Raw genomic sequence first — 15,860 nt, 5'->3', positions numbered from 1 at the left:
AACGGGTCGAATGGAGTCCGATTGCGTTTTTTTCGTAATGATCGGTACTTTGCGATTTTTTCGTATGTTTTGCGATTTTTTCGGATTCTTTACGAATTTTTCGGATCCAATACGATTTTTGCGTAAAAACGCGAGTTTTCCTATCCATTACGAAAGTTGCGTAAAAAGTTGCGCATTTTGCGTAGCGTTAAAACTTACGCGAAAAGTTGCGCATTTTTCACGTAAGTTTTAACGCTACGCAAAATGCGCAACTTTTTACGCAACTTTCGTAATGGATACGAAAAACTCGCGTTTTTACGCAAAAATCGTATTGGATCCGAAAAATTCGTACAGAATCCGAAAAAATCGCAAAACATACGAAAAAGTCGCAAAATATTCGTTTTCAAGTCGGAACTTTTCCAATTCGGGTCGGATTCGTGGGTTAGTAAATCAGCCCCTAAAAGTTAACTCAAGGGTGAACAACCCCTTTAAAACATAAAACAACTAGATTTTACCATGTTTTCATCAGTAAGGGATACAGCTCCAGTCCACACACTGAATGACAGGTGGAACAGCCAATCACAGCCTGGGGCAATGCAGATAAGTAAAAGGGGGGGGAGCACTCACCAGGATAGCCAACTGTAAGTACTTTTCCGTGCTGCCACGCTTCGTGCCGCCCCCGATAAGGCCAAAATATCCAAAGCAAATCAATGAAGAAGCGGAGCACTGGATAACTCATATATAAAACCACATATTTATTTCCATCAGTTAAAAACAGAGCAGAGCATCCTCACCTCATGGCTTAACGCGTTTCGTGGTCAAAACACCACTTCATCAGAAGGGGCTTCTGATGAAGTGGTGTTTTGACCACGAAACGCGTTAAGCCATGAGGTGAGGATGCTCTGCTCTGTTTTTAACTGATGGAAATAAATATGTGGTTTTATATATGAGTTATCCAGTGCTCCGCTTCTTCATTGGACAGCCTGGGGCAATGCAAGAGATGTATCTGACAGGTTAATCTGCCAGTGTTCTGCATTATTCAGCCTTTCCAAATATTTAACCGTTTCATGCTCTTGTTTCAGCAGCCGAGATGCAGACACTGATTTAACGCAGAGCTGCCGCACCTATTCACTACTAAAGCTAGCCACACCCAGGCTGATTCCCAAATAGTTAATAGTTTGGTGCATGGGCCAATCAGGAGCCCATTCAAATTTGGGCAGGGCCCATTCCCAGTGAGTCCAGGTGAGTGGGGTGAACTAACAGCTGGGCAGGAGGGCCCTTCTAACTAAGCAGTACGCTTGCAAGCAGGGCCCTTAGCCACCCCCCAATCACAGCTGCCTTTGGTCCAGCCTATAAGCATAGGGAAATACTGTGGAGTGGGATTACCAGATCAAGTGGGAGAGCTTCTAGAGAATGCAGACAGCAGGCAGAGCAGCCCAGTAACCTGCATTCGTTATACATGCCCCCAGTTCTTCATATATTCTGTACTGTACTCACGCACTGGGGAGGGATAAATATAATGAAAGGGAAAAAACTGCTTATAAAGACGACATGGGAAATAGTTTAACAATTCCCATTAACACAGTAAATCCTCCCACTTGAACTCACACAGAAGCTTCCCTTCTACTACAATAAATACAGTCAGTTTCAATTACAGAGCGCTCAGTTCTGCTTGCGGGGACAAGTTTCCCTTTTCTTTTATTTCTCATTAAGAATGAGACCTATATGCAGGCCTCACTTATTAAAACTAGAAGTAATCTCCATCTATATTACAGAACCCCCCACATTACTAGCTAATTAAAAATTAATTTTAATTAGCTCTTGATAAAACTGACCCTAATGTGTGTGAATGTGATACGGTCCTTAGATTGTAAGCTCTACTGGGACAGGGACTGATGGGGGATGATATATAATTTCCTAATAGCCCACCAGAAAATCTGTTTCCCTAGCCCACTCCAATTCTGCATCAGCCTTGAGGGGGACTGTTCAGCAGAACATCAAGTAGAGAAACACTATTGATTTCCTACAATAGGGCTCTACATTTTGTAATACTCTTGTCTGTGAAATTCAGCTTTTTAAGGCTTTAATTTGCCCTAGTAGGAACAATCATGTATTAAAAGTCTAAAGGTTTGTAGCAAGTTTCGTAACCTGTGGCAGCCTATCAAATGTTTAGTGAACAGATTGCCCGTTGTTTCTGAGTTTCTGTTATTTACCAATTACCCATTCCAAGGGGCACCAGGGACCATACAGACATGTTAGTAAAAGAGAGGATGGCAAGGCACTCATTCTCTGCATTAAGTATTGCAGGTTAAGACAGGGTTAAGTCAATTGTTCTGCCACATTTAAAGAGCCACAAGGTGCCCACCCCTGATTGAAAGCACATGCTTAAAGGCACAGGCATGGCAAGAGGCCTAGCTCCGAGCCATGCCAACTAACCGAGAGGCGGCACTGATAGCAAGGGCATGGAGAAAGGATCTGGAAGGGATAAACCATTACAACATATGGCTAACATCTGATGGGGTAGAAAGGCCCTGACACACGTTAGTTCTACATTCTTGCCTCTATCCGCTGAGTTCATTGCTATGAATGACTGTTTAGCTCTTGGAACGGATGAGATGACATTTCTTCTCTGCACATAACAATAAGCCCATTTATAGGATGTCCCATTGTCCGCAGATGAGCAACCAGCTACCAAACTACAACTCCCATAGTTCCCCAACAGCCAAGAGCTCTGGGTGCTGTACCCTGTAGCCCTGATTTACTTTCCCATACAGACATGTAACCAATTAAGCAAAAATCTTCTGTGCATTTCCAGCATCTTTGTAGCTGGTCTTTATTCTTAAGTTTTGAATCTTCCTTTAAGTCTGACTTGTTCCCAAGCTAACTTTAAAAAACTCTCCAATATACATTCATTACAAAGTATCTGTCTGACCCTTGTTATTTTCTGCACTGCTGGTTCTGAATTTTGAAACAATGTGGCTAAAACCAGCAAGCCAAGATTCCGTTTCCCCACAATGCCTTGCATGTTTATTCACAGGTCGATTAATCAGCCCCTAGTGATATTGCAGGCAAGATGATTTGCCGGTGTTGGGGCCGCCACTTTTGCCCCAGCTGAAAACACAAATACAGGGCAAAATGTCTCACAATATGCCATAGCCCTTCAAGTTCAATTTAAGGTAAACTTTCCCTTTAATGCCTTATTAAATGCCTAATTATGTGTTACCCGGAGGCACAGGGCTCTGCAGGAAAGCAATGCTGTATGTCCATTTACTGAAGTTTATATGTGTGTGTGTGTATTAGGGTTGCACCCTGGCCGGTATTTCCCCAATGTAGGCAAATTACCAGCTAGGGCCAGTATTATAAAATTACTGCCAATTTAATTGCCGGTAAATTTGTTATCTTCCTCGTTTACCCCCACCCCCTAAAATTCTTACTATTTGTGCTGAGAACTTCTGTAAGCAGCCCCTCTCCTGGCAATGCTCCGCCCACACCACACCCCCGGTCCGCCCACACTCCGCCCATATCCCTCCTCTGTGATGTCACTGCCAGCCTCCCTGGACCGCAGGCTGGTAAAGCTCATGAGGAAAGGTGGCAACCCCAGTGTGTATCTATGTGTGTATCTATGTGTGTGTGTCTGAAGGCAACAAGCTGCTGGCACAGTGCTCGCTCACAAGCTGTTTTAAAATTGCCTTTGCAGTGATGAATGCGGTGTCAGTAACCTCCCAGCAAAATGAATTATGGGTAACATGTGCGTAACCTTTAATACAGACATTCTGTATGTTTCGCTCCTGCGCTTTCTTTGTCAATATATAGATTTATAAATCAAGGAACGTTCCACTTCTCCTCCAAGAGGATTCCCTGGCTCATTCATACATAAGCACTATCAGCGTTATCATTGGTAATGGTGGGGGCTTCTCTGAGGGCCGTTATGTATATGAAGCAGGACTATCCAATATGGGGCAGCCTTAACTGTTGTTACCCAATCCCACCCAGAATTCTGGCTGTCAGTGGATGCTGGGAGTTGTAGTTTTTGCAACATACACTTGTCTCACTATACACATTATCTCACAGTTTCTTATAGCTGTTATCTATTTCTAAGACAGATTAATCTCAGGGGGCAACTGAGTTTCTTTACTCCCCAATGTAGCGCACCACTGCAGAGACTGGACCCTGGGGTGACTGCACCTGCCTACACCAGCCGCCCCCCAACAGGACTATTATTGTTGCTCAGGATGCAGAGCCAGCATATCTGTCATTGCCGAGCCGCAGGCTGCTCAGGATTCTGCCCATGTCCAGCTTGGAGGGGTTTTGCTGCGACTGCCAGCACTCTGAACCAATCAGAAAGGCAACAGCTGGTAATCGGAACCGCGCTGCTATTCTCTAGTTGGCAAGCAAGCTGGGGCTCTGGTGCAGCAGAGACAGGAGAACTCGTAAGGACGTGACCTGCTCAGCGGAGGGGCATTAGTGATTCCTTCTAAATATAATGATGGCCATATTTAAAGAGACAAAGCAAATATAATATATTGCATTTCTACTTTTTAGATTGTAAGCTCTATTGAGCAGGCGCCTTTTCCCTTCTGTATTGGTCGGTATTTGTATTCAATCCATATGTTTGATGTATACACCCTTCTAATGTACTGTCCTACTGAAATACATAAGAATTAACAGGAATACATGAGAAGGTTACCTAGCCCTTCACCCACCAGTGGTGCCCATTTTAATCTTATCACACAAGATTTTGTCACTCAAACTGAGTATATATAAACTATAGCATGCCCTAGTGCTAGACAGATAAACATTTACAAACGGTTTAGCCTTTCTGGTTTGATTCCTACAATCTGGATGACAACAACCAATCAGAAGCAAGGCTTATCCCCTTAGTTTACAATGGGAAGAAACGAGTTTCTGCTTTCTGATGGTGGCCCAGCTTGCCAATGGCCAGGCATATTAATGAGTCTTTTCTCCCTGATATTAACCTGCGACATTCCTTTAGCTGCTTCGCTGTCTGGGTTTGTCCAAATGTAGCCAACAATAGCAAAAGTCAGGAGCTGACACCCCCATTGAGAACTACTACTCCCATCATGTATAGAGTATTAGGTTACCCCAAACTTCAAGCTTTAAATCCACGGTTCCTTTATAAAGCATTACATTTTTAAGTGGACGTAAACCCCCAAATAGAATATGAAAATTTAATTCTAAGCAACTTTTCAAGGTACATTCATTACACATTTTCAATGGGTTTAAAGTAAATATCATTATTACGGTAAAGACACACAGAGCTACTAGCAGCTACTTGTTATGGCTACTAAAGTAGACAATGCTGATCATTTACTGAAAATTGTCTCTACGTGTGTTTTAGGAGAGGCAATTCTCAGTATTGTCTATGGCAGGGTATTTTCTGGCATTTAGTAGCCATGAAAAAGTAGCTGCTACTAGTAGCTCTGTGTGTCTTGACCCTTAAGGGCAGTGACACACGGGGAGATTAGTCGCGCCGCAACAAATCTCCATTGTTGCAGGCGACTAATTTCCCCGCAATGCCATCCCACCGGCTAGAATGTAAATCACCGGTGGGATGGCATACACGTCGCTGAGATCTTCCGCAGTCGCCCGAAGTTTCCTCTTAATCAGCTGGCTTCTGGCACATTGTGTGAAATATCAGAACCAGCAGGGCAAAGAATAACTAGGGACAGACAGATATACAGCTTTCAGTTGCCATTACTTTTACAAATTAATTTAAAACTGTTGGAAAAAGTAGCAATAAATGTATATTAAAAACTTTTGGGGTTTATATGCCCTTTAAGAAGCACAGTACAGGACAGCTTTAGGGGTATGCACAAGTTCTAGGAGAGAAATGGGAAAATGCATTTACACAATATCCTGCTGTAATCTGTGTAGAACATATGGCAATGGTGATTATTAAGAGCGCAGTGGGAGAGAGAGAGCGAGGTGTGGGCAGGAGCAAGTCAGGCCTCCCCAGTGTGATTGCTCTGAGCCCTTCCTGACCTTACTAAACGTCTATGCAGAAGCACAAGGCAAGCCTCTTCCTCTGGGAAGCAGGAAGGGCCTCACTAGCTCGCTGCACACACTTGCTCACAAGTGGATGACTGCTGTAGGTTTGGCATGGTTATAAATCTCACCCCCTCGCCTCTAGGGTGAACCGCCCAAACTGCACTTCTGCCAAAACACCTCTTCTTCCTCTCTCTCTAGGCTGAGGGCGGAAATGAAAGTAGGGGCAGCTGAGCAGAATGCACAGGCACACATACTTAGAGATGTTGCTATTATAAAGGCCCTCCAGTTATAGCTGAACTACAACTCCCATAGATGAAAATAAGGGCCGCTTGCGCTGGGTCTTTGCACCATACACCTTCCATGTATAACATGTTTAACTGGCATACATACCATAATCACTCAATTAGGTAGGCTACAGTGCATAAATGTATTCTGATAATAAAAATCACAGAAACACTTCTGTGCAGTTGGTCAGTTTTAAAAAAAGCTCGTCATAAACTGGGCAAGGCTGGCCAAAACAAAACTAAAGCCCAGTGAGGTTGTCTCTCTGGGTGAACTGAAGGTTGAAGCCAAATCTCAGCAAGAGATAAAATGATTATCAACTAAATCCTGTAATAACCGCGCTGGATATGATCTCTCTATAAATGCGGCTCTCAGCAGTGCTGCCTCTTGGGAGAACAAGGCCCATAGGTTCATTCAAATAGGCCATTAGGGGAGACTGTCACAAAAACAGGGGGGCAGAAGTCAGAGGGTGAATCTATGGATATGACTTGCCCTTATAGTTTTAATGTACTTTACTAAATTAATAAATCCCTTGCATAACTCTCTCCATGGCACAGAGATGGAGACTTCTTGATGCTACTTCTTTATGAAGACTAAATGCAAGGCTGCCAATCCCACTACTCACCCTAGCTATGTGTCAGGTATCTGAACAGGTATAGGACCCTTTATCCAAAATGCTCTGGACCAAGGGCATTCCGGAAAAGGGGTCTCTGTAATTTGGATCTCCATACCTTAAGTCTACTAAAAAAAAAATCAATAAAATATGAAATTAAACCCAATAGGATTGTTTTGCATCCAATAAGGATTATTTATATCTTAGTTGGGGTCAAATACAAGGTACAGTTTTATTACTACAGAGAAAAAGCAAATCTCTGAATTATTTGATTAAAATGGAGTCTATGGGAGAAGGGATTTCCGTAATTCAGAGCTTTCTAGATAATGGGTTTCCCGGATAAGGGATCCCATACCTGTACTATAACTGCCTGTTCATATTCCACTAGCCACAAGCAGGAACCAAAGTTGTAGGAAGTGTTTGGCCTTGGGCTTAGATGAGGAGATACCAATCTCCAGCAGGTAGCAGTGGGTAGCAAGATCCTACGTTTAGCTGATGTACACAAGGAACCAAACATTGGTTATGTACATAATAGCATAATATTGTAAGGGCTTTACTTGATTTTGGTATAAATGTACAGCCTAGGGAACCTGGAAGGAGGTGAGAAGTCACCTACAAAGAAGTCTTCCATTTCTTCCTGTGGGTCTCCGGTGAAGAGGACAGCCTAGGCATGGGGGACTCCCACCTGAAAAAGAACTGGTGCCCTTTTGCCCCAATACTCCCATCTACATGCAATACTTGTAGGCACCAATGGCTGCTGATTATGCACATTTTTAGCATGGAAACCAATTCCTGTGCCCTAGGGTTGATGTAACAGGAAAGTGCATATCTTTTTAAGGCAATTGGCACACAGAGCAAATCAGGTAATTTTGTTGCTTTCAGTTTATTACAAGTGTTTTGTCTTTTGTAACATTTTGTACTTTTGTGGGCCAATCACCCACGTCACTGCACTGTAAGGGACAGGCACTCCATTAAAATTTCCTTATCTTGATAGAGGCTGTGATATCAGGCCTAGGCCCTCCCACAGATTAAAGGACAAGTGATTTTGTTCTTCCAGTTCTTTACATTAAGCCTGAATGTTTACTATTTGCTTAGTGGCTAGGATTGGTTTTAGGGCTCTGTAGGTTCCCATGATCATATGATCCTCTCTGGCTAAAAACTGCCATTGATGAGTTACTCAGTTTAATTCTTATTAATGTCTTAGACGTGTCCCAACTGCAGCCCCCCGGCACCCACTGACATGACAAGGCTGTTGGGAATTTCTGGAGGTTGTAGCTCAGCATCACCTAGTGGGGGACACAGGTGGGACACCTGATTTATTCAGCTGCTGAGCTATGCAGACCCACTATGTTCTCCACACACACAGGAGCGCATTGGCTTAGCTGCAGAGCCCTATCACCTTTCTGCCCCGCAACAATATCTCTTCTGTCCTCCATATAACAAATAACCTCCAGTTCATGGGTACCAGAAGCAACTGCACATGTCCCCCCACCTCACAGAGCACACAAAACTCAAATCCACATCCTACATGGCTAATTAGTAGTTCATTGGCATGCATGCTGCAGGCTGCAATGCTTTCTGTGAGGTCTATCAGTACACAAATAAATGAGTTGCTAATTGGCCATTTCCCATTTGCATTTTTTTTGTCTACAGCTTTAATAGGGCGAGGGGGTCAGCATTAGTATGTTTAAGATTTAAAAGCATTGCTGTATGGCCCTATGTACAACATAACCATTATAGTGTGGACTCTTCACCAGTTTACAAAAAAAAAATTGGAATAATTAATTAGCAAATAATTAATATGCATGCTGCAGACTATTCTGATTTCTGGGCAGCATGCAACGCATACCTAAATTCCCAAACAAAATTAGCCACACAAAATTTTCCCAAATAATTCCCTAACTATCTGTTCATTATGCACATAGCATGGCTACATTAAAATTAGCCCAGTCTGCAGCATGCATCTAAATTGCTAATTAGCCATGCAGCACAAGGATTTAAGGTGTAAATATGGGCAATCAAACTACAACTCCCAGTATTGTGCAACAGCGGCATGGTACAATGGGTAATGTTGGCAACAAGAGCCGAAGGGTTGCCGGTGGGATTTATGCTATAGGAATTGAATTGGGCCGATGTTCAAATGCATTAATCCAAGTGCAGTGAATAAGAGGGCTATTAACTTGCTATATAAATACCTCTACACCAAACAGCCCTGTAATCAAAGTGAACCCAGCATTATAATATTTGAATACTAAATGAGAGTTTGCATAAAACCCAAGACATGTCAAAGAACCCCCCCCCAATCAGATGAAATTGCATTAGGGAAACATCGTGCAATCATTTAATATTCCACAGATCCACTTCAGGAACAGCAGTTCAGCCTCTGCATATTCAGTAGCTCGGTGCTCCCTGCTTGTTGATTGCCCCCGTGCAGATTAGGCCGCTATAACCCCGCAGCTGGGTAATGAGCAAGAAAGTGAGTTCTTCACCCAGCCACAAGCACGGAGATTTCCTATTCATTGATAATTTTAGAAAATTCAATTCCTCCCCTTCCATAACAATCTAAATACAATAAACACCCCAGGCTTGGATACTGTGGTTTTATAGTTACAATATAATACTGCTAATGCCTCTACTGCAATCTTTTTTTTTTTTCCCCTATTGCTGCCTCCCATCTTTCTCCCTCCTGCAGAACAGCATCCAACCAGCCCCCAGCAGCCGGAACATGGGCAGGTTTTGCCTGTTAGATCCAAGATGGACTGCTTGCTAATGAATACAGAATAATGGATTAAAAAAAAAAAGTAAATAAAACACATGGTGTTCTGAATGGAATGAAATATTTAGTTATGGCAAAAAGGGGGCATGGTCACTGGGTTCCACCCCCTCAGCACCAGGCCTTTTGCACTGAATATGCAAAAATAAACAAACCTGACTGGTGCAAATCACTAACCCAAGTTATCACTCTGGCAGTGCCCAAAGCAGCAGCAGTCCCCTAAAATGCCCCCCTCTTCATGGTATCTTCCATATCAGTCTTAAAAAGAAATGTAGGATTAATAAGAAACAATAGGGGCTAATTATCAGTAGCAGAATACACTGCACTTTATGGAAATTAAAATATCAAGCACCCTGCACCCCAGAAATGTCATTAGGAGCCAAGCCCTTGCCTTTCCCCCAGAAGCTGGAAGAAGAAAGCAAAATGGAAGGAAATCCCTTCAGCTTGCAACGTGCTCCCTGCTGCAGACTGCAGGCCTGGAGCAGACAGGGCTGGATTCATTCTTTTTTTTTTTTTTCTTCCCTCCCTCTCCTCTTGCAACCATCAAGGAATTTGATGCGGGAGGGCGCTTCTTGTTTGAGCCTGGAATGTCTGGGGGTGGTGGTGGGGGGGATATGGTGCACCCCAACACATGCCAATAGAAAGCAGTAAAGGGGTGCAAGGCAGAGTAATTAGCCTTCTCCTAGCTCATTCCCTCCTGCTTCCCCCTTCCATGGGAGCCAGGGCCAAATCTGTGCAGAGTGCAAGCCATGCATGCAACATGAAGCAGTAGCACAAAGCTGCCCCCAGCCCCAGTACTGCTAGCGCCCTGTGATACATTGCAACACTCCGGCGCAGCGCTACATGGCCCCACTCCGATACACACTATCCCGTCAGGTTGGCTGCACGGCTTACCTTGCCTTTGCCGACCTTTCGTAGCTCCATCCTGTGCCAGCCCCCAGTGGATCTCCAAAACCAGCGGTCGGATAATTTCTATCCATTAATTTCTTTGTTCTTTCTGTGGATTTGTATCCCTCCGCTGCGTCTCCCCAGTGCCAGGCTAATTGCCCCTGCTCCCTTTTCTCTTCCTCTCCTCTTTCTCCTCTGACCCAGCAGTAGAAAAAAATAATAAAATAATGAAATAAAAAGGGAAAATAAAGTCGAATACGGTTCCTAAGGGCCCCCCCTCTTGCAGACCCCGTCGACTAGCTGCTCAGGCTCCTGGAAGGCTCGGTGAGAAGCCCTTCTTTCTCCGGATTGCAAATGTATTTTGGTTTTTTTTTCATGGTGCAGCCATTTTTGCAACCCTCTCTATGTGTCTATTTCAGCTTCCCAGCATACATTTCAGTGAACTGTACAAAGGGGGAGGGGAGGAAGGCAGGAGAGAGAGAAAGAGAGAAAGGCAGACAGAGGCAGAGACTCCCCTCCTGCTACCACACAGAGGAGGAGGAAGAGGAGGAGGAGGAGGGGGCTGAGACAGGCTAAAATTACACTACATCTGAACCACCACATACATTCTCACCAGGAACAGACACAGGCTCAAAAGCTACACATACACACACACACAGGCTGCAAACCTAGACACACACTAACACACACATGTGCTGCCCTGCTGCTCAGCATTGCACTACAGGACTACGCCAGCATCATGCTTTTCACTGTATACACTATATGTATATTATTCTTTAATTTATAGCCATGTGTTGTCTCCAGATTATATGTACAGAGGGTGCCAATTTAGGGCCACACACTTAGAAAAGGGAGGGGTACTTTTTTTTTTTTTTTAAATTCGCCGTACTTTTAGCTTTGTTTCTTATTAATAACATTGGCATCAAGTTTTAATTTTGATGTTAAATTAGCAGCCAGGTGGTATTCCTAATTCATGGCTGGCAAGGTCAGACTGGCAGACACTTGGGGGGAGAGCATGGGCTGTCCAGTAGGAATGGGGAGAATGGGCAGGCCTGGACTGGAAGTCAATATAGGCCCTGGGATTTTAAGTACACAGATGCCTAAACAGCCCCCACCAACCTAATAAATAGTGACAGTCTATGGCACCTTACAGCAGCCCACAAATTGCCAGTCTGGGCCTGATAGTGGGCAGAACAAGATGGCAGCAGTAGGGCATGATGGTGACAGTAATACTTTATTTCTGTATTGTCCAACACAAAGCATTTAAGTTGTATTTGGACTCCCAACACCCCTGAGCTTCAGGGCTGGAAGAACACAGGGCAGAAATATGTTGGTTTTTTGGAATACACTTTAGAATCTCAGCTGGACTCTAAGGCCTACTACACATGGAGCATTTTGACGACCAGCAGCAGTCAAAATGTCCCTGTCCACTTGTCACTGCTCCTAATTTGTTTCATAGAGAGTGCCCTGGCTGACAGGTAACAGGTGGCATGTTGGCATTAGCTGGGGCACTTTCCATTAAAGGTGAACATGGGTGTGTTGTACATCTCTGACCATCATTGGTTTGTGCCAGATGGCAAAAGGGGACAAAGCACCCTGTGTGCCATTAGCTTAAAACCTGTACCTTATGCATCTGCACCAGTAATGGCACATCCGTCACTGCAACAGGGGGCACTGTTTTATTTGAGTCTGTGAATGGGTTTTGCATAGAGTTATGCAGTGCTGGTCCAATACATAAGTGTGCCCAAAGCAAGTCCCCCCCCCACACTCATTATCTAACCAACCCCAAATAATGCCCCCCAGTTTAAAAACTTCAGCAACAAACCCACCTGCTTGCAAATGCACAGGGCTAACCCCCCCTCCCCCCACTGTTGCACCCTAGGTATGTGCCTACTTGGCCTACCCCTTTGTCCAGTGGTGTAATGATTTGCCGCAAGTGAGTGCGTGACCATGTCTGCCTGCACAGGGCACACTATCTTTCAGTGGCCATAGAGAAAGAAAACCCTGTGATTCAGGCCCCCCTATGACCCTACGGGTCTGCTTCCTCTATAGTTGCTCCATTGCTTCCAGCCCTAGAGTTATTAGCCATCTAGCTTGAAGCTCATATGCCCCCACACCAAAATCCATTTAGAGACACCTTTTCCAAAACATCTGGGGAGAAAATGTATTTATCCCCATATATCAGACAGAAACCCCCCAGGCTCCTTACATTCCACGCTTCCCCCCTCCCCAGGAGCCCATCAATACAGATGCTGCAATGTGTGGGCAAGGATGCCTGCCTCATAACACATTTTCTTTTTTTATTTTGAAAATAATATAGGTAAACTTGATACAGCATGGGGAAAGGTCAAGTGATTTGAGGTTTAACCCTTTCTAGGCTAGGAACTTTTGATGCTGTTGTGCTGTGTGAGTATATTTTACTCTCCATATGTTCCATGTGTACTGTGGTTTTTAATTAGCTCAAAAGGTTGGGGCCAAAGAGTCTCAGTGACGTGTAGGAGACACTTTGCAACCTGCCTTCCAGTTTGTAAATGGCCCTTGTATTTATTTGCACATTGTTTTTATGAATGTATACCAGTGCTGCCATACTGCTTGCTGTATCTGCTTGCTGTGTGCACAGTAACCAAATTACTATATTTATTTCTCAAACTTACCAGGAAAGATCTGCCAAACAAGTGCAGAATAATAAGCTGGTGAGTCTCACAATCATTGAAATGATGTTTACTGTCAGGAAAGCATTGTCCAACATTAGATGTGTAGTCTGGCCTTTTATTTTTTCAGTGGGGGCGGGGCACTATAAATAATAAAAGTAAAATATTTGAGAGCCTGGCCATTCATGTAACTAAAAGGGCAGTTCAGAAACATTCATGTGATTTTACATCTTTATAGTATCCCATAGCAACCAATCAGCAAGGAGCTCCAGTTGGCCAACTTCAGTCATTTTAATGAAAGCCAAATTCTGACTGGTTGCTATGGGTTACTGGTCTGGAGAAATATTTGCACAGTGCACCTGGCTTATGAATTCCCTGACTGGCCATTTAATCACTTGTACTGTGGCAGGAAAATCCCTAAACTCACTGCTTGTGAGCAGCCTATGGGGCCTGGAATTGAGGAGCCCAAAATACAAGCAGTATATATATATATATATATATATATATATATATATATATATATATATATATATATATATATATATATATATATATATATATATATATATAATGTGTGTGGTGTAACTAGATGTTACTGGGCCCCACAGCAAATTTAATTGGAAAATATTGGAAAGCTGACTTTTTCTACTACAATATATTGAGATTGCTCATTAATTAGGGCCTCACTGGACCCTCTGAACTCATGGGCCTCCCTGCTTCCTCTATAGTTATGCCCCAGGATATATACCTGTTTACAGGATAAATGTGTGTGTGTAATAAATATGTTATTGTGTGTGTAATATATACAGGATAGAAATATTTATGTACCATATACTGTACAAGATATGTTGGATATATTTATACAGGCAGTGGTAGAGGAAGCAGCCCCATGATTGTTAGGGGGGCCTGGACTACGGGGTTTTCTCCTTGTGAAAGAAACTCCACCAGCTGCCCAGGTAGGAGAAAGCACATTTTTTGTGGGGGGGCCTAGCTGCATATAGTTATGCCACTTTGTAAAAGAACCCCATGTGTTATGCAGGGGAGTACAGGCCTGGTGGGGTAGGGGGAAAAGGGTGACCTGTGCACACATAAAACTGTGGGTGATATCTGTAGGGGAAGTTTTCATGGGGGAGCCCAGATCCCCATGGTTATACCACTGTATACAGGAGATAAATGTGTGTAATATATACAGGAGGTACATTATGCAGGGGTTCTCCTATTACAAAACTGTTAAGTGGCCTGTGCATAAGATAACAGTACAAACACCAGTACTGCTGGAGGCAGTTATATGCCCAACATTTAGACCCTTCTTCAGGTACCCTAAGCTGAATTACATGGTGTAGATTAATTTGCTGAAAAAATTGGAATTATCTCTAGTAACATAAATCTAATAGCTAAGGATTTGTTAGCAAATAGTGATTGTGCATACATGTGTATATACACAAATACATAGAACAGGCCAGCGTGTTACTAATATTAAAGTCTGCACCTTGCACACACAGTGTTAATAACCTCAGGGAGAATAGGAGAGAATTGGGCTTGGGGAGCAGAGGGAGTCGGAGATCCCAGTTGTGTCTGGGCGAGGGAAACGTGGTATTTATGTGGATGTCTAGCCATGTCTGTGCTAGAACACAAATACATTATTTAATGTCTGCATATAGCTCGTAACCAGACACTGCATGCATGTAATGACTAAATCTGGCATTCGGCGAGGAATACGATTAGGATTAATCAATAGAATCACAACACAGTTCTGCATGTTGTATCACTGGTCTGAGACCCGGGGAGATGAGAGCATCTTCCCACTGGTTTGTGTGCCTGGGATCATTAATAGGCACAAGTGTCCAGGCCTCAATACAGTGATTTGAGCGGTTTGTGGGAATGTATTTAGAACGACAGAAGCACTAAAACAGAACGTTGGGTAGTTCTTGCAGGAAACTACAGTGAAACTACAGTGAAATATACCCTTATGCACAATATGTCACAGCCTTGTGCCCCTGAAAATATGTGGTTATGATATGTATCCTTTCAGATAGACAGGCCTGCCTCATGTACAGTGTCAGAGTGGGTCCCTAGGGGCCCACCAAAGAACCTGTAAACCTGGGCCCAAACTCACAGCTATTGGACATAGGTATTGCTACAAGTAGGAATACAGAGGAAATAGGGGTGGGCCCTCTGGAGCTTAGAGAAATTGGTAGGCCAATCTGATCTTGTTCATGTACCCATGATAAACAGTCACCTCAGCAAAGTTTTAAACGGATTGGGCCAAGCCAACCCTTCCTGTGCCCTGTGGAGCAATGTGTACAATATATGTACAATAAGTGTTGTAACAACAGCACACTGTGCCCCCCCCCCTTCCTTTGTGCACAGCAGCTCCAACCCCACTCGCCTGCCCACTTGCGTCCCCTGCTCCCTGGCCACTCATGCCTGGGTGAGAGTGGTTTGGGAGGGGGATGTAAAAAAAAAAGACTAAAAAGTAAGCAGATCCTGTGGTCCAGACCTCCCCTGTCCTCAGGACCCCCCACCCCCCTGTGATCACAGATTATGCTTTCTTTATAGTTATACCACTGTGTACAATATGCTCAGTGCTCAGCCCTGTTTGCAGTCAGCCCAGGGTCAGAATGAAGTGTCGCAAACCTCCACCCTGCTTGCCCCTGCGCACTGC

At 43.8% G+C, this 15,860-nt stretch overlaps 1 protein-coding gene across 2 annotated transcripts in view; it reads right to left on the bottom strand.

The window, feature by feature from the left end:
* The window catches only part of prr12 (proline rich 12), a 62,217-nt gene extending 51,116 nt beyond the window's left edge, over positions 1–11,101 (bottom strand). For both annotated transcript variants that reach the window (XM_018095840.2, XM_018095841.2), the window contains exon 1: positions 10,551–11,101. In XM_018095840.2, coding sequence (XP_017951329.1) covers positions 10,551–10,636 — 86 coding nt within the window. In that variant the 5' untranslated portion in view covers positions 10,637–11,101. The remainder of the gene's footprint in view (positions 1–10,550) is intronic.
* Between the last annotated feature and the right edge of the window lie 4,759 nt (positions 11,102–15,860).

The sequence above is a fragment of the Xenopus tropicalis genome, chromosome 7 (assembly GCF_000004195.4).
Source record: "Xenopus tropicalis strain Nigerian chromosome 7, UCB_Xtro_10.0, whole genome shotgun sequence".
Classification (NCBI taxonomy): Eukaryota; Metazoa; Chordata; class Amphibia; order Anura; family Pipidae; genus Xenopus; species Xenopus tropicalis.
The sequence above is the reverse complement of the archived record's forward strand: the minus strand, read 5'-3'. Positions and strand labels throughout refer to the sequence as shown.